General features: G+C 49.4%; 1 protein-coding gene across 2 annotated transcripts in view; it reads right to left on the bottom strand.

Annotated features, from left to right (window-relative positions):
- LOC129835690 (phospholipid phosphatase-related protein type 5-like) overlaps positions 1-19,434 on the bottom strand; it is a 29,198-nt gene extending 9,764 nt beyond the window's left edge. Inside the window, exon 1 of one of the 2 annotated variants that reach the window (XM_055901430.1) lies at positions 18,975-19,434. In XM_055901430.1, the coding sequence (XP_055757405.1) occupies positions 18,975-19,178 (204 nt within the window). In that variant the 5' untranslated portion in view covers positions 19,179-19,434. The remainder of the gene's footprint in view (positions 1-18,974) is intronic. The other variant, XM_055901439.1, reaches the window with a different exon arrangement.
- Between the last annotated feature and the right edge of the window lie 38 nt (positions 19,435-19,472).

The raw sequence follows: 19,472 nt of genomic DNA, 5'->3' as shown, positions 1-19,472 counted from the left end.
GTGTAGAGAGGAGGTGGGTACTGGTTTAGTGTGGAGAGGAGGTGGGTACTGGTTTAGTGTGGAGAGGAGGTGGGTACTGGTTTAGTGTGGAGAGGAGGTGGGGACTGATTCAGTGTAGAGAGGAGGTGGGTACTGGTTTAGTGTAGAGAGGAGGTGGGTACTGGTTTAGTGTAGAGAGGAGGTGGGTACTGGTTTAGTGTGGAGAGGAGGTGGGTACTGGTTTAGTGTGGAGAGGAGTTTGGTACTGGTTTAGTGTGGAGAGGAGGTGGGTACTGGTATAGTGGAGAGAGGTGGGTACTGGCATAGTGGAGAGGAGGTGGGTACTGGTTTAGTGTAGAGAGGTGGTGGGTACTGGTTTAGTGTGGAGAGGAGGGTACTGGTTTAGTGTGGAGAGGTGGGTACTGGTTTAGTGTGGAGAGGAGGTGGGTACTGGTTTAGTGTAGAGAGGAGGTGGGTACTGGTTTAGTGTGGAGAGGAGGTGGGTACTGGTTTAGTGTGGAGAGGAGGTGGGTACTGGTTTAGTGTAGAGAGGTGGGTACTGGTTTAGTGTGGAGAGGATGTGGGTACTGGTTTAGTGTGGAGAGGAGGTGGGTACTGGTTTAGTGTGGAGAGGAGGTGGGTACTAGTTTAGTGTGGAGAGGAGGTGGGTACTGGTTTAGTGTGGAGAGGAGGTGGGTACTGGTTTAGTGTGAAGATCAGGTGGGTACTGGTATAGTGTGGAGAGGAGGTGGGTACTGGTTTAGTGTAGAGAGGAGGTGGGTACTGGTTTAGTGTGGAGAGGAGGTGGGTACTGGTTTAGTGTGGAGAGGAGGTGGGTACTGGTTTAGTGTGGAGAGGAGGTGGGGACTGATTCAGTGTAGAGAGGAGGTGGGTACTGGTTTAGTGTAGAGAGGAGGTGGGTACTGGTATAGTGGAGAGAGGAGTTGGGTACTGGTATAGTGGAGAGAGGTGGGTACTGGCATAGTGGGGAGAGGTGGGTACTGGTTTAGCGAGGAGAGTAGATGGGTACTGGCATAGTGGGGAGAGGTGGGTACTGGTATAGTGGGGAGAGTTGGGTACTGGCATAGTGGGGAGAGGTGGGTACTGGCATAGTGGGGAGAGGTGGGTACTGGCATAGTGGGGAGAGGTGGGTACTGGCATAGTGGGGAGAGGTGGGTACTGGCATAGTGGGGAGAGGTGGGTACTAGCATAGTGGGGAGATGTGGGTACTAGCATAGTGGGGAGAGGTGGGTACTGGCATAGTGGGGAGAGATGGGTACTGGCATAGTGGGGAGATGTGGGTACTGGCATAGTACGGAGAGGTGGGTACTGGCATAGTGGGGAGAGGTGGGTACTGGCATAGTGGGGAGAGGTGGGTACTTGTATAGTAGGGAGAGGTGGGTACTGGCATAGTGGGGAGAGGTGGGTACTGGCATAGTGGGGAGAGGTGGGTACTGACATAGTGGGGAGAGGTGGGTACTGGTATATTGGGGAGAAGTGGGTACTGGCATAGTGGGGAGAGGTGGGTACTGGCATAGTGGGGAGAGGTGGGTACTGGCAGAGTGGGGAGAGGTGGGTACTGGCATAGTGGGGAGAGGTGGGTACTGGTATAGTGGGGAGAGTTGGGTACTGGTATAGTGGAGAGAGGAGATGGGTACTGGCATAGTGGGGAGAGGTGGGTACTGGTATATTGGGGAGAGGTGGGTACTGGCATAGTGGGGAGAGGTGGGTACTGGCATAGTGGGGAGAGGTGGGTACTGGCATAGTGGGGAGAGGTGGGTACTAGCATAGTGGGGAGAGGTGGGTACTGGTATAGTGGGGAGAGGTGGGTACTGGTATAGTGGGGAGAGGTGGGTACTGGCATATTGGGGAGAGGTGGGTACTGGTATATTGGGGAGAGGTGGGTACTGGCATAGTGGGGAGAGGTGGGTACTGGTATAGTGGGGAGAAGTGGGTACTGGCATAGTGGGGAGAGGTGGGTACTGGCATAGTGGGGAGAGGTGGGTACTGGCAGAGTGGGGAGAGGTGGGTACTGGCATAGTGGAGAGGAGGTGGGTACTGGTTTAGTGTAGAGAGGTGGTGGGTACTGGTTTAGTGTGGAGAGGAGGGTACTGGTTTAGTGTGGAGAGGTGGGTACTGGTTTAGTGTGGAGAGGAGGTGGGTACTGGTTTAGTGTAGAGAGGAGGTGGGTACTGGTTTAGTGTGGAGAGGAGGTGGGTACTGGTTTAGTGTGGAGAGGAGGTGGGTACTGGTTTAGTGTGGAGAGGACGTGGGTACTGGTTTAGTGTGGAGAGGACGTGGGTACTGGTTTAGTGTGGAGAGGAGGTGGGTACTGGTTTAGTGTGGAGAGGAGGTGGGTACTAGTTTAGTGTGGAGAGGAGGTGGGTACTGGTTTAGTGTGGAGAGGAGGTGGGTACTGGTTTAGTGTGAAGATCAGGTGGGTACTGGTATAGTGTGGAGAGGAGGTGGGTACTGGTTTAGTGTAGAGAGGAGGTGGGTACTGGTTTAGTGTGGAGAGGAGGTGGGTACTGGTTTAGTGTGGAGAGGAGGTGGGTACTGGTTTAGTGTGGAGAGGAGGTGGGGACTGATTCAGTGTAGAGAGGAGGTGGGTACTGGTTTAGTGTAGAGAGGAGGTGGGTACTGGTATAGTGGAGAGAGGAGTTGGGTACTGGTATAGTGGAGAGAGGTGGGTACTGGCATAGTGGGGAGAGGTGGGTACTGGTTTAGCGAGGAGAGTAGATGGGTACTGGCATAGTGGGGAGAGGTGGGTACTGGTATAGTGGGGAGAGTTGGGTACTGGCATAGTGGGGAGAGGTGGGTACTGGCATAGTGGGGAGAGGTGGGTACTGGCATAGTGGGGAGAGGTGGGTACTGGCATAGTGGGGAGAGGTGGGTACTGGCATAGTGGGGAGAGGTGGGTACTAGCATAGTGGGGAGAGGTGGGTACTGGTATAGCGGGGAGAGATGGGTACTGGCATAGTGGGGAGATGTGGGTACTGGCATAGTACGGAGAGGTGGGTACTGGCATAGTGGGGAGAGGTGGGTACTGGCATAGTGGGGAGAGGTGGGTACTTGTATAGTAGGGAGAGGTGGGTACTGGCATAGTGGGGAGAGGTGGGTACTGGCATAGTGGGGAGAGGTGGGTACTGGCATAGTGGGGAGAGGTGGGTACTGGTATATTGGGGAGAAGTGGGTACTGGCATAGTGGGGAGAGGTGGGTACTGGCATAGTGGGGAGAGGTGGGTACTGGCAGAGTGGGGAGAGGTGGGTACTGGCATAGTGGGGAGAGGTGGGTACTGGTATAGTGGGGAGAGTTGGGTACTGGTATAGTGGAGAGAGGAGATGGGTACTGGCATAGTGGGGAGAGGTGGGTACTGGTATATTGGGGAGAGGTGGGTACTGGCATAGTGGGGAGAGGTGGGTACTGGCATAGTGGGGAGAGGTGGGTACTGGCATAGTGGGGAGAGGTGGGTACTAGCATAGTGGGGAGAGGTGGGTACTGGTATAGTGGGGAGAGGTGGGTACTGGTATAGTGGGGAGAGGTGGGTACTGGCATATTGGGGAGAGGTGGGTACTGGTATATTGGGGAGAGGTGGGTACTGGCATAGTGGGGAGAGGTGGGTACTGGTATAGTGGGGAGAAGTGGGTACTGGCATAGTGGGGAGAGGTGGGTACTGGCATAGTGGGGAGAGGTGGGTACTGGCAGAGTGGGGAGAGGTGGGTACTGGCATTGTGGGGAGAGGTGGGTACTGGTATAGTGGGGAGAGTTGGGTACTGGTATAGTGGAGAGAGGAGATGGGTACTGGTATAGTGGAGAGAGGTGGGTACTGGCATAGTGGGGAGAGGTGGGTACTGGCATAGTGGGGAGAGATGGGTACTGGTATATTGGGGAGAGGTGGGTACTGGCATAGTGGGGAGAGGTGGGTACTGGTATAGTGGGGAGAGGTGGGTACTGGTATAGTGGGGAGAGGTGGGTACTGGTATAGTGGGGAGAAGTGGGTACTGGCATAGTGGGGAGAGGTGGGTACTGGCATAGTGGGGAGAGGTGGGTACTGGCAGAGTGGGGAGAGGTGGGTACTGGCATAGTGGGGAGAGGTGGGTACTGGTATAGTGGGGAGAGTTGGGTACTGGTATAGTGGAGAGAGGAGATGGGTACTGGTATAGTGGAGAGAGGTGGGTACTGGCATAGTGGGGAGAGGTGGGTACTGGCATAGTGGGGAGAGGTGGGTACTGGCATAGTGGGTAGAGGTGGGTACTGGTTTAGTGTGGAGAGGAGATGGGTACTGGTATAGTGTGGAGAGGAGGAGGGTACTGGTTTAGCGTTGGGAGGAGGTGGGTACTGGCATAGTGGGGAGAGGTGGGTACTAGTTTAGTGTAGAGAGGAGGTGGGTACTGGTTTAGTGTGGATAGGAGGTGGGTACTGGCATAGTGGGGAGAGGTGGGTACTAGTTTAGTGTAGAGAGGAGGTGGGTACTGGTTTAGTGTGGAGAGGAGGTGGGTACTGGTTTAGTGTGGGGAGGAGGAGGGTACTGGTTTAGTGTGAAGAGGAGGAGGGTACTGGTATAGTGGGTAGAGGTGGGTACTGGTTTAGTGTGGAGAGGAGATGGGTACTGGTATAGTGTGGGGAGGAGGAGGGTACTGGTTTAGTGTGAAGAGGAGGTGGGTACTGGTATAGTGGGGAGAGGTGGGTACTAGTTTAGTGTAGAGAGGAGGTGGGTACTGGTTTAGTGTGGAGAGGAGGTGGGTACTGATTTAGTGTGAAGAGGAGGTGGGTACTGGTATAGTGGGGAGATCTGGGTACTGGTATAGTGTGGGGAGGAGGAGGGTACTGATTTAGTGTGAAGAGGAGGTGGGTACTGGTATAGTGGGGAGATCTGGGTACTGGTATAGTGTGGGGAGGAGGAGGGTACTGATTTAGTGTGAAGAGGAGGTGGGTACTGGTATAGTGGGGAGATCTGGGTACTGGTATAGTGGGGAGATCTGGGTACTGGTATAGTGGGGAGATCTGGGTACTGGTATAGTGGGGAGATCTGGGTACTGGTATAGTGGGGAGATCTGGGTACTGGCATATTTATCTCTCGTAGACAAAGATGTAGATGAGGCAGTTATGTGAAAGACATAACTACTGTATAGAGATATCTAGTGCTATGGATAGTTCTTTATACATTGATACTGCTGCTTAACACAGAGGACAAGATTTACCACGTGACGTGGTTGTAAACTGTTTTTCTGGCTGAGAAGACGTCATTAGCTAACCAGATTACAACCACATAGAAACATTTTTACTGGTTGCAACAAAAAAAGGATGTAAAAAACATCCTTTTATGACCAGTAAACAACCTGACCAGAATGTCAGAAAAACGGCAGGAAAACGTTGTCACAGTACATCCAGTTTTGCCCCACTGGCATTTACAACAGCCATGGTTCAGCAGGGCTATGCCTTCCCAATAGTACCCATGTATAGTAACGACCAAAAGTAGTCTTAAACAGGTCTGTGTCCCAAATGGCACCCAATTCCATGCATAGTGCACTACTTTTGACCAGGGTCAATGGGGTTCTATTCAAAAGCAGTGCACTGTATAGGATAATAGGGTGCCATGTGGGATGCAAACGATGTCATTCATATGCATGGTCTCTGTCCCTACGGGTGCTGAACTCTGAAGATGACTCAAGCACATCACAGGCTAACGCTAATACTGTCTCCTCTCATTCCCCTTCCCTCTACAGAGGCCTGAGGGCCCCAGCGAGGGCGCAGATGTTAGCATACACTCCTATAAAAAAAGGTTCCAAAAGGGTTCTTCGTCTATCCCCATATGATCATATTTTGGGGTTCCAGGTAGAACTCCTTTCCACAGAGGGTTCTACATGGATCCCAAAAGGGTTCTCCTGTTGGGACATCTCCAGAAACACTTTTGGAACCATTTTTTCTAAGATTGTACGTACGTGCATGTGTGTGTGTGTGTGTGTGTGTGTGTGTGTGTGTGTCTATGTTTACCGCTCCATAGCCCGAGGAGGACCAGGTAGTGGCAGAGATCTAGGTCTGGGTCTTCTAATCATCTGTCAGAGTGTGAGAGTCACACTTGAAGGCTTGGCTGTCGTGAATAGCAGAGGAGAAGTGAGGGGAGGAGAGGAGACGGGAGGAGACAAGAGGAGAGGAGGAGGAGATGTGTAGGACTTTGTAGGATCCTTGATCCTTCCCTTGTGATGCCAGACTATCTGAAGTAATGTGAAAGCTGTGCAAGAGCAAGAAGGATGTTTTTCAAATGGAAGGAACAGTATCTAGCATCAGAGAACACTCTTTTCAGGGATTCCCAAACTCTTCAAAAGCCTGGATGAATGCTGTAGTTCAATTAAATCTTATTACATACGGATCTAAACACATACTCTTCCATGTAGAACCCTTTACACAGAGGGTTCTACATGGAACCCAAAATAGTTCGACCTGGAACCAAAAGGGGTTCTACCTGGAACCAAAAAAGGTTATTCAAAGGGTTCTCCTATGGGGACAGCCGAAGAACCCTTTTAGGGTCTAGATTGCAGCTTCTTTTCTAATGGTGTTCAGTTTGCGGTGAGATGTAGCTACGTAGCGTTTCAGCATCCCACGCTCCTACCGCACCACGCATACTGCATGATCGTGTACCCTACATCCCACGCTCCTACCGCACCATGCATACTGCATGATCGTGTACCCTACATCCCACGCTCCTACCGCACCATGCATACTGCATGATCATGTACCCTACATCCCACGCTCCTACCGCACCATGCATACTGCATGATCGTGTACCCTACATCCCACGCTCCTACCGCACCATGCATACTGCATGATCATGTACCCTACATCCCACGCTCCTACCGCACCATGCATACTGCATGATCGTGTACCCTACATCCCACGCTCCTACCGCACCATGCATACTGCATGATCGTGTATCCTACATCCCACGCTCCTACCGCACCATGCATACTGCATGATCGTGTATCCTACATCCCACGCTCCTACCGCACCATGCATACTGCATGATCGTGTACCCTACATTCCACGCTCCTACCGCACCATGCATACTGCATGATCGTGTACCCTACATCCCACGCTCCTACCGCACCATGCATACTGCATGATCGTGTACCCTACATCCCACGCTCCTACCGCACCATGCATACTGCATGATCGTGTACCCTACATCCCACGCTCCTACCGCACCATGCATACTGCATGATCATGTACCCTACATCCCACGCTCCTACCGCACCATGCATACTGCATGATCGTGTACCCTACATCCCACGCTCCTACCGCACCATGCATACTGCATGATCGTGTACCCTACATCCCACGCTCCTACCGCACCATGCATACTGCATGATCGTGTACCCTACATCCCACGCTCCTACCGCACCATGCATACTGCATGATCGTGTACCCTACATCCCACGCTCCTACCGCACCATGCATACTGCATGATCGTGTACCCTACATCCCACGCTCCTACCGCACCATGCATACTGCATGATCGTGTACCCTACATCATCGGTCTCTCTCTGTCAAAGGGTCCTGTGATCATCGTAGGGGCTCAGCAGTATTCTGATCAGAGCTGTATAGAGGATCTAACAGGGGTTAGGGAGATAAAGGGCTTGTGTGTGAGTATGTGTGAATCTGTGTCAAAGGGGAGGTCTCTGTGTGTGTGTGATCAGATGAGAGGTTGTGTGTGCTACAGGATCTAAAGAGAAGAGGTTGAAACAGGGGTTGTGTGATCCACTGGGCTAACTCCCACTATGATCACCATGATAGAGTGTGTTTTCTAGGTGTGTGTGTGTGTGTGTGTGTGTGTGTGTGTGTGTGTGTGTGTGTGTGTGTGTGTGTGTGTGTGTGTGTGTGTGTGTGTGTGTGTGTGTGTGGTGAACCAGGGATGTCAGGAAGTGAGCGGGGATGTGAGGAAGTGAGCGGTGAAGGCGGGGATGTGAGGAAGTGAGTGGTGAAGCAGGGATGTGAGGAAGTGAGCGGTGAAGCAGGGATGTGAGCGGTGAAGCAGGGATGTGAGGAAGTGAGTGGTGAAGCAGAGATGTGAGCGGTGAAGCAGGGATGTGAGGAAGTGAGCAGTGAAGCAGAGATGTGAGCGGTGAAGCAGGGATGTGAGGAAGTGAGCAGTGAAGCAGGGATGTGAGGAAGTGAGCGGTGAAGCAGAGATGTGAGCGGTGAAGCAGGGATGTGAGGAAGTGAGTGGTGAAGCAGAGATGTGAGCGGTGAAGCAGGGATGTGAGGAAGTGAGCAGTGAAGCAGGGATGTGAGGAAGTGAGCGGTGAAGCAGGGATGTGAGGAAGTGAGCGGTGAAGCGGGGATGTGAGGAAGTGAGCGGTGAAGCAGGGATGTGAGTGTTGAAGCAGGGATGTGAGGAAGTGAGCGGTGAAGCAGGGATGTGAGTGTTGAAGCAGGGATGTGAGGAAGTGAGCGGTGAAGCAGGGATGTGAGTGTTGAAGCAGGGATGTGAGGAAGTGAGCGGTGAAGCAGGGATGTGAGGAAGTGAGCGGTGAAGCAGGGATGTGAGGAAGTGAGCGGTGAAGCAGGGATGTGAGTGTTGAAGCAGGGATGTGAGGAAGTGAGCGGTGAAGCAGGGATGTGAGGAAGTGAGTGGTGAAGCAGGGATGTGAGTGTTGAAGCAGGGATGTGAGGAAGTGAGCGGTGAAGCAGGGATGTGAGGAAGTGAGCGGTGAAGCAGGGATGTGAGTGTTGAAGCAGGGATGTGAGGAAGTGAGCGGTGAAGCAGGGATGTGAGTGTTGAAGCAGGGATGTGAGGAAGTGAGCGGTGAAGCAGGGATGTGAGGAAGTGAGTGGTGAAGCAGGGATGTGAGGAAGTGAGCGGTGAAGCAGGGATGTGAGGAAGTGAGCGGTGAAGCAGGGATGTGAGGAAGTGAGCGGTGAAGCAGGGATGTGAGGAAGTGAGCGGTGAAGCAGGGATGTGAGGAAGTGAGCGGTGAAGCAGGGATGTGAGTGTTGAAGCAGGGATGTGAGGAAGTGAGCGGTGAAGCAGGGATGTGAGCGGTGAAGCAGGGATGTGAGGAAGTGAGCGGTGAAGCAGGGATGTGAGGAAGTGAGTGGTGAAGCAGGGATGTGAGGAAGTGAGCGGTGAAGCAGGGATGTGAGGAAGTGAGCGGTGAAGCAGAGATGTGAGCGGTGAAGCAGGGATGTGAGGAAGTGAGTGGTGAAGCAGAGATGTGAGCGGTGAATCAGGGATGTGAGGAAGTGAGTGGTGAAGCAGGGATGTGAGCGGTGAAGCAGGGGTGAGGAAGTGAGCGGTGAATCAGGGATGTGAGGAAGTGAGTGGTGAAGCAGGGATGTGAGGAAGTGAGCGGTGAAGCAGGGATGTGAGGAAGTGAGTGGTGAAGCAGAGATGTGAGCGGTGAAGCAGGGATGTGAGGAAGTGAGCGGTGAAGCAGGGATGTGAGGAAGTGAGTGGTGAAGCAGGGATGTGAGGAAGTGAGTGGTGAAGCAGGGATGTGAGGAAGTGAGCGGTGAAGCAGGGATGTGAGGAAGTGAGCGGTGAAGCAGAGATGTGAGCGGTGAAGCAGGGATGTGAGGAAGTGAGTGGTGAAGCAGAGATGTGAGCGGTGAAGCAGGGATGTGAGGAAGTGAGTGGTGAAGCAGGGATGTGAGTGGTGAAGCAGGGATGTGAGGACAGCGGTATTGTGACGTGCTCTGTGATGTGGGGTGAATCCTAAAGCAGCTACGGGACTCAAACAGAGAATTAAATGGAGAACAGCTATGGTGTAAAACCTTTTGTGAACATGGGGTCTATTTGCTTGGATGTGGAGTGGAGGTTATGTGTAATGTAATTGTGCTCTCTTGTGCTCCTACTCTGTTGCACTTTGAACCTTTTAATCCAAATATCGATTCTGATTCCCTACAGGGACTGGATGCACAGTCGGAGGAAAACCTTATAACCTCAGGAACTCACCACAGGCGCGATTACAGCGTACCGTCAAACGTCAATACAACTCAATGGAAACCCATTAGATGAGTCGAGGCTTGAAATCGACCCAATGTGGCAACCCTAATTAACAGAACCAACATCGCAACCCGTCTTATAATGGACTGTGATGGACTTCACACAGGCCTCATTTCTTCATCAATATTAACACACACAACACATGTTAAGTGACTAAACATTCACCACGTTGGGTTCAGTGTTAGCCTCTAGGCCTAGTGTTAGTGGTTAGTGTTTAGTGTTAGTCTATAGTGTGTGTGTCTTTTTATAGGTGAGATAACATTTACCAGTGTTCTACTACAGCAGTATAAAGGGAGGGGAAACGTTGAATCATTTATACATAATAACACATTTTAAACAGTCAGCTATGGCATATCCTCTAACCAGGAGCCTTTACATTATTAACATGCACAAGTACACACACACACACACACATACACCACACACACACACACACACACACACACACACACACACACACACACACACACACACACACACACACACACACACACACACACACACACACACACACACACACACACACACACACACACACTCACTCACTCACTCACTCACTCACACACACTGTATGTATGCACACGTACAGTACCAGGCATACACACACAAACGCATCGCTGCACAGGCCTATGGGCATGAATACGCATAGACACACACACACTGAGGTTTGTTTGCAATGTCAGGCCCTTTGTGAATTCATGTGAACTGCTGCTGCCACAATATTATCAATAGGTAAACACTCTTAAAGAGACTTAGATTGTGTTAGACATACTGGTGACAATGAGTTTACATAACTGGCACTCACAGAGGAGAAGAACCTACAAATACTGGTATTCTGCTGTCTGTGACACTCAAAGACACTGCTGGACTCCAACGTGGCGCTTTAGATCAGAAGATGAGAAGTGAAGAGAGGACTGATAGAGAGATGTAAAACACTAGTTAGAAGAGATCAAATCAACCAAAGATGGACATGCTCCTTCCTGCTGACTTTCAAGAGTGGCAGGGAGGGATGGAGGAAAGGAGAGGGAGAAAGAGAGATAGAGAACGAGAGGGACAGAGAGAGAGAGATGGAGATGAAGAAAAATGAGGGAGGAGAGAGAGACAGAGGGAGAGATAGGGAGAGAGAGAGGGGGGGAGAGAGAGAGTGAGCGAGAGACAGAGAGAGAAAGACAGAGAGAGAGAGAAGTGGATAGATGAAGAGGGTGACCAACGATGACTGATACTGGCTGTCTTGTCTTCTCCTTCAGAGAGGATCACATTCCTGTGTTTTCCTTTGAAATGTGTGTGTGTGTGTGTGTGTGTGTGTGTGTGTGTGTGTGTGTGTGTGTGTGTGTGTGTGTGTGTGTGTGTGTGTGTGTGTGTGTGTGTGTGTGTGTGTGTGTGTGTGTGTGTGTGTGTGTGTGTGTGTGAGCGAGAGAGTCTATGTGTGAACTGTGTGTGTGTGTATACTGTATCAGTGTGTGTGTGTGTGTGTTGGTGCTTGTGACTGCTGGTAGATCTGTCAAATCTAACGGTTGGAAAGTGGAAGAGCTTTCTCATGTCCAACAGTGGAGCGTGTTCAGGAGTCACAGACGTTTACAATAGAAGAGGAGAATGGATGATGGAGAGACGAGGGGAGAAGTTAATAAGTGATATAGAGATTTTGCAGATAATGATGATGGACAGCGGTAGGGTTGGGTGGTATGCAGATATTCATACCGTCGTACCGTTTCTGTACCATCCCGGAGCATACGGTATTACCGGAAGTGCACACAAGGGGTGCTATTTCAACCCAAACTATTAGTAGTATTATTATTTCCTAAAACAATTTAGGCAACAGGGATCTTGATCCAGGAAGGGATTGAATGTCTCTGCTGTAACCTAGAAGCTTGATCTTGACATCTAGCCACCTAGCTAGCAAGTTAGCAAGTCATTTATTTGACACATCTTGTTTTTCTTGTAGATATACTTAACTTATAAGCAGTGGCGTATCACACACCTGCGCAAAGAAAATAACTAAAATAAAATTAAGTTAAACTAAATGTATGTATGTGGGTGCTACGCCACTGCTTTTGACTAAAGGTGTTGAAAGCGTTCCACAGGGATGCTGGTTCATGTTGACTCCAGTGTTCCACAGGGATGCTGGTCCATGTTGACTCCAGTGATCCACAGGGATGCTGGTCCATGTTGACTCCAGTGTTCCACAGGGATGCTGGTCCATGTTGACTCCAGCATTCCACAGGGATGCTGGTCCATGTTGACTCCAGTGTTCCACAGGGATGCTGGTCCATGTTGATTCCAGTGTTCCACAGGGATGCTGGTTCATGTTGACTCCAGCGTTCCACATGGATGCTGGTCCATGTTGACTCCAGTGTTCCACAGGGATGCTGGTCCATGTTGACTCTAGTGTCCCACAAGGATGCTGGTCCATGTTGACTCCAGTGTTCCACAGGGATGCTGGTCCATATTGACTCCAGTGTTCCACAGGGATGCTGGTCCATGTTGACTCCAGTGTTCCACAGTGATGCTGGTCCATGTTGACTCCAGTGTTCCACAGGGATGCTGGTCCATGTTGACTCCAATGTCCCACAAGGATGCTGGTCCATGTTGACTCCAGTGTTCCACAGGGATGCTGGTCCATGTTGACTCCAGTGTTCCACAGGGATGCTTGTTCATGTTGACTCCAGTGTTCCACAGGGATGCTGGTCCATGTTGACTCCAGTGTTCCACAGGGATGCTGGTCCATGTTGACTCCAGTGTTCCACAGGGATGCTGGTCCATGTTGACTCCAATGTCCCACAAGGATGCTGGTCCATGTTGACTCCAGTGTTCCACAGGGATGCTGGTTCATGTTGACTCCAGTGTACCACAGGGATGCTTGTCCATGTTGACTCCAGTGTTCCACACGGATGCTGGTCCATGTTGACTCCAGTGTTCCACAGGGATGCTGGTCCATGTTGACTCCAGTGTTCCACAGGGATGCTGGTTCATGTTGACTCCAGTGTCCCACAGGGATGCTGGTCCATGTTGACTCCAGTGTTCCACAGGGATGCTGGTTCATGTTGACTCCAGTGTTCCACAGGGATGCTGGTCCATGTTGACTCCTGTGTTCCACAGGGATGCTGGTCCATGTTGACTCCAGTGTTCCACAGGGATGCTGGTCCATGTTGACTCCAGTGTTCCATAGGGATGCTGGTTCATGTTGACTCCGGTGTTCCACAGGGATGCTGGTCCATGTTGACTCCAGTGTTCCACAGGGATGCTGGTCCATGTTGACTCCAGTGTCCCACAGGGATGCTGGTTCATGTTGACTCCAGTGTTCCACAGGGATGCTGGTCCATGTTGACTCCAGTGTTCCACAGGGATGCTGGTCCATGTTGACTCCAGTGTCCCACAGGGATGCTGGTCCATGTTGACTCCAGTGTTCCACAGGGATGCTGGTCCATGTTGACTCCAATGCTTCCCACAGTTGTGTCAAGTTGGCTGGATGTCCTTTGTGTGGTGGACCATTTTTGATACACACAGGAAACTGTTGAGCGCGAAAAACCCAGTAGCGCTGCAGTTCTTGACACAAACCTGTACTTTTTGGGATTCTGTGTGTATTGTTTTGTGTTGCTAGGTATTATTACACTGCAGGAGCTAGAAACACACACATTTCCCTGCACCTGCAATAACATCTGCAAATCTACGTAAGTGACAACAATGAACTTTGATTTGATATTTCCCTATTGTTCGTTACACATCGTCATCTTACGGTATACACGTGCGTGCGTGCGTGTGTGTGTGTGTGAGAGAGAGAGATGGGGTCCCAATGCATAGTTAGTGCCTTACAAATTCTATATAGTGTAAACATCACACAACGTTCGTAATGACATACATGGCATAGAGTCTCACAAACCAGTCCTAGAGTTACCATGACGATTTAGCTTCCTACCCACACTCTCTCTAGCTCTTCCTTCTCTCTCATCCTTCCTTTATTCTCTCTTTCATTCCTGCCTGGGCAGACTTCCCGGTCGCTTTGTGGAGAATCTAGGTTACAGTCCAGACCATTTCTCCCCATCTATCTCTCGCTTTCTATTTCATTTCATATGATCTCCCTCTCTCTTTCTACTCCATTTCATATGATCTCCCTCTCTCTTTCTACTCCATTTCATGTGATCTCCCTCTCTCTTTCTATTCCATTTAATGTGATCTCCCTCTCTCTTTCTACTCCATTTCATGTGATCTCCCTCTCTCTTTCTACTCCATTTCATGTGATCTCCCTCTCTCTTTCTATTCCATTTAATGTGATCACCCTCTCTCTTTCTACTCCATTTCATGTGATCTCCCTCTCTCTTTCTACTCCATTTCATGTGATCTCCCTCTCTCTTTCTACTCCATTTCATGTGATCTCCCTCCCTCTCTCTTTCTATTCCTTTTCATATGATCTCCCTCTCTCTTTCTGTCATTCCCTCTCTTTCTATCCCTCTCCTTTTCTCTGTCTCACAGTTCAACAAAATCCTGTTTTGTCTCACTAAATTCTTCAAAACTGTGTGTTTTAGTGAGTTTTAGTGGGATTAGGAGGCTAATCTCAGAGATCAGTGTGGGGACAATTTGCTATCTAGACCGCGACAGATGTGAGAGTAGTGTGTGTGAGAGAGAGACAGAGAAAGAGAAAGAGAAAGAGACAGAGACAGAGACAGAGACAGAGACAGACAGACAGACAGACAGACAGACAGACAGACAGACAGACAGACAGACAGACAGACAGACAGAGGGTAGTTTATCCCTCTACTCTGTCTCTCACCTCTTTTTCTTTATATTGGGGGGAACCAATCTCAATATCCAGATCCCATTCAGTGGGACCGAGACAGAGGGGAAGGGTGTTGATGTGACACCACAACAATCCTCTCTCCTCTGGGTCTCTTTGGTTGCGTCCTAAATTCCCACTTTTCCCAACATAGATAGTGCACTACTTTTGCCCAGGACCCATACCAAAAATAGTGCACTATATAGGGAATAGGTTGGCATTTGGGACACATCCTATGTATGGTTATCAGCTGCAGCAGCTCTATCTGCCTGTCAGGATCCATTCCATAATTCAGGAGGAGAAGGGTACTTCCTACGGCTTGACTGACAGGCAACACAAACACACAAACAACAAGCCTCTCTCTCTCTCTCTCTCTCTCCCTCCCTCCCTCTTTCACTCTGTCGTTCTTCCTCTACTTTCTTCTTTCCTCCCCTTCTACTCTTTTCTCTTCATATCGCCCTCTAAACTCCCTCTCTCTCTGCCCTCTATCCTTCTCCTCTTTCTCTCGGTCTTCCCCCTTTTCTCTCTCTCTACTGTCGCTCTCTTTTTCTCCTTTCGCTACCTCGCCCTCTCTCCCTCCAAAATGTTCCAAGGGCTTAGTAGCAGAACAGAGAACAGCTCTTCAGGGCACCAGTATTTAGCATTAGGTGGGTGTGTGTGTGTGACCCAGATATTTACAAGTTTCTAAAATAGGTCTTCAACTTCAAGTTGAGTTCCCATTCACCGTGTCCCCTCCTATAGTGCACATGCATTATTTGTAGGGTATTCTCAGACTTTATTGAACAGACAGAGAGAGAGGATGACAGTGTGGAAAGAAAGAGGTTGTGTCAAAAGGCAGTAGGCCGGGTTTAAACCTACTGTATGCCGACACCGTAAACGTGTACTGGAGGCTGCGGCATTACCGCTACACCAGCCAGACTACTTCCACATTCTATATATACATGGCTAACATGACCAAACGTTAATGCTGTATGTTGAGCAGACGATCAGTTCAAATGTTAAACTGGTAAGTGCTTGTAACTCAACCCTCTCATTGTGTAGGTCCAGGGTTGGCTTGTCACACACAACACACGCACACACACACGCACACACATGTAATTAGCCACCGGGGTTTACAGTCCAGATATGGTATAAGTAGTGCTTCCAACTGCAGTGTTGCCATGTAGATGGCTACTGTAATTACTACTAGGCTGAGTGGTGTGTGTGTGTGTGTGTGTGTGTGTGTGTGTGTGTGTGTGTGTGTGTGTGTGTGTGTGTGTGTGTGTGTGTGTGTGTGTGTGTGTGTGTGTGTGTGTGTGTGTGTGTGTGTGTGTGTGTGTGTGTGTGTGTGTTGGCCAGAATTGTGCCACACTTAGCCTTGGCATTCCCAATGGCTCTCATAGTGTGTAGAGCCTCCACACACACACACCTGCATACACACAACTGCACACACACACCTGCATACACACACCTGCATACACACACCTGCACACACACACAAACTGGTGGTGAGATGTATCCTTCACACAGTATGTAACCCATTTCCGTAGCTGGAAGTGAAGGATGCTAGCTGCCTGCTGTCCGCCCACACACACCAGACTACAGACCCTGTGATGTGCAGAGATGTTCTCTCTCGTATACGGATACATAGAGGCAGACACATATTCACACACACGCAAGCAGGTAGTTGCGCACACACACACTTGCATGGATGCACATATACAGTAAAACACACTTACCATGCTGTACAGATTCACTGTCTCTCACAAATACTGTCATCTGCATATAGACAAGCACACACACCCCCACCCATCCACCCACCTATCTATCCATTTATACTGAACAAAAACATAAACACATCATGCAACAATTTCAAAGATTTTACTGAGTTACAGTTCATATAAGGAAATCAGTCTATTGAAATAAATTCATTAGGCCCTAATCTATGGATTTCACATGGCTGGTAATACAGATATTCCCAGTTAGTCATCTGTTAGTCACAGATACCTTAAAAAAAGGTAGGGTCGTGGATCAGAAAACCAGTCAGTATCTGGTGTGACCACCATTTGCCTCATGCAGCACAACACATCTCCTTCGCATAGAGTTGATCAGGCTGTTGATGGTGGCCTGTGGAATGTTGTCCCACTCCTCTTCAGTGGCTGGATATTGGTGGGAACTGGAACACGCTTTTGTACATGTTGATCCAGAGCATCCCGAACATGCTCAATGGGTGACATGTCTGGTGAGTATGCAGACCATGGATGAACTGGGACATTTTCAGCTTCCAGGAATTGTGTTCAGAACCTCATGACATGGGGCCATGCGTTATCATGCTGAAACATGAGGTGATGGCGGTTTATGAATGGCACGACAATGGGGCACAGGACCTTGTCCCGGTATCTCTGAGCATTCAGATTGTCATCGATAAAATGCAAATGGGTTTGTTCTCTGTTGATTATGCTTGCTCATACCATAACCCCACCGCCGCCATGGGGCACTCTGTTCACAACGGTTGGATGTACTGCCAAATTCTCTAGCACAACGTTGGAGGCGGCTTATGTTAGCGAAATTATCTGGCAACAGCTCTGGTGGACATTCCTGCAGTCAACATGCCAATTGCACGCTCCCTGTGACAAAACTGCACATTTTAGAGTGACCTTTTATTGTCCCAAGCACAAGGTGCACCTGTGAATGTCATGCTAATTAATCAGCTTCTTGTTATGCCACACCTGTCAGGTGGATGGATTATCTTGGCAAAGGAGAAATGCTCACTAACAGGGATATACACAAATTTGTGTCCAAAATTAGAAATAAATAAGCTTTTTGTGGGTATGGATACTTTTATTTTAGCCCATGAAACATGGGACCAACACCTTACATGTTGCGTTTATATTTTTTTTCATTGTACATACAATCTAATGTCCAAAGCCAGAGATTGCAGAAGTTCCAGTTTTCAGTGCAACTTATGGCTTCAATAAGCACTATGGCGTGTGTCCAGTCCCTTGCCCACCCCTGTAACACTCAGCCACAGTCCACCACTGTTAATACCAAACCCTTAATGTACTGGGCTCAGCGCCTTAATGAAGTGATAGGAGTGGACTGAAGTGGAGCATAGAGACCAGCCTGGAGGGGAAGGTCAAGGGTCAGATCTGTCTATGGGGTTCACTTCTACTTGTACAATGTATAATTTATACTATACTGTAGTGTCTAATACTCATCCACGCATACTGCAGATATATGAATGCATTGACATCCCATGGGAACACACACACACATACCATGCACACTGACGCCACACACACACACACACACACACACACACACACACACACACACACACACACACACACACACACACACACACACACACACACACACACACACACACACACACACACACACACACACACCATGCACACTGACGCCACACACAGACTCTCACACACACACACACACACACACACACACACACACACACACACACACACACACACACACACACACACACACACACACACACACACACACACACACACACACACACACACACACACACACACACACAGACTCACACACACACACTTTCACACTCACCACATATGCTGCTGCTACTGTCTATTATCTATCCTGTTGCCTAGTCACTTTACCCCTACCTATATGTACATAGCTACCTCAGTTACCTCGTATTCCTGCACATTGACTCGGTACTGGTACTCCCTGTATATAGACATGTTATTTTGACTCATTATTGTTACTCGTTATTCAATGTGTATTTATTCCACATGTCACTATTTGTATATACTGTATATATAGATATTTATTCATCTTTAACTCTGCATTGTTGGAAAAGGACCCGTAAGTAAGCATTTCCCTGGTAGTCTACACCCGATGTTTACGAAGCATGTGACAAATTCAATTTCATTTGAAAGCATATGTGTGCCAGTCTGTGTGGGAAGAAACCGCTGATATTATATATACACATGCTGCATACTCACTGACACACATACATATGGTACACACTTGCTCAACATAAAGTGTGTGCTGCACAAATGGACTTCAATAGATAAAACAAATCTATGCATTATTCCTCCAAAGAATGTTAGAAACACATGTAAAACAGCAGGAGAAGACACGTGGCTACACACCCACTTATAAACACACACCTCCGTCCAAACACCACGTGTGTGACGCTATGCCAGGTGTGTGTGTGTGTTTGTCTGTAGGCTACTCCAGTCCAGTCTTACCGTGACAGTGGGGATAGCGGTGACCAGAGAGTAGACCAGTGCCGGCGGTGCCTTGCTGTCGTCCTCGGGTCCGGGGTACGGTTTGGAGAACGTCTTGTCGAAACAGAAGAACCCTTGGACGTGAACGGGGAACGTGTCTGTGTACTCAAAGTAGTATGCCAGGAGAACCGTCCCAGCCATGATCACCAACTGGAAATAGAACATGGTTCTAGGTTTAGAAAGAACGGAAGAGAACTGAAGAGAACCGAAGGATAGTAAGGTGGATGAATGGGGGATGGGGAAACAAAAAGAAACGATTGAGGAGAAAAAGAAGAGAGGAGAAGGAGGCGATTCCTTTTTGAGCGCGGTGACATATGCTTCCGAAGTGTGTAGAATGAAAGAGAGCAAAAGAGGACAGAGAGAGAGAGAGAGACAGACACAGAGGGAGAGAGAGAGAGAGAGAGAGAGAGAGAGAGAGACAGAGAGAGAGAGAGAGAGAGACAGAGAGAGAGAGAGACA

This window comes from Salvelinus fontinalis, chromosome 3, assembly GCF_029448725.1.
Source record: "Salvelinus fontinalis isolate EN_2023a chromosome 3, ASM2944872v1, whole genome shotgun sequence".
Classification (NCBI taxonomy): Eukaryota; Metazoa; Chordata; class Actinopteri; order Salmoniformes; family Salmonidae; genus Salvelinus; species Salvelinus fontinalis.
Note: the sequence above shows the minus strand (reverse complement) of the source record. Positions and strands in the feature narration are given on the sequence as shown.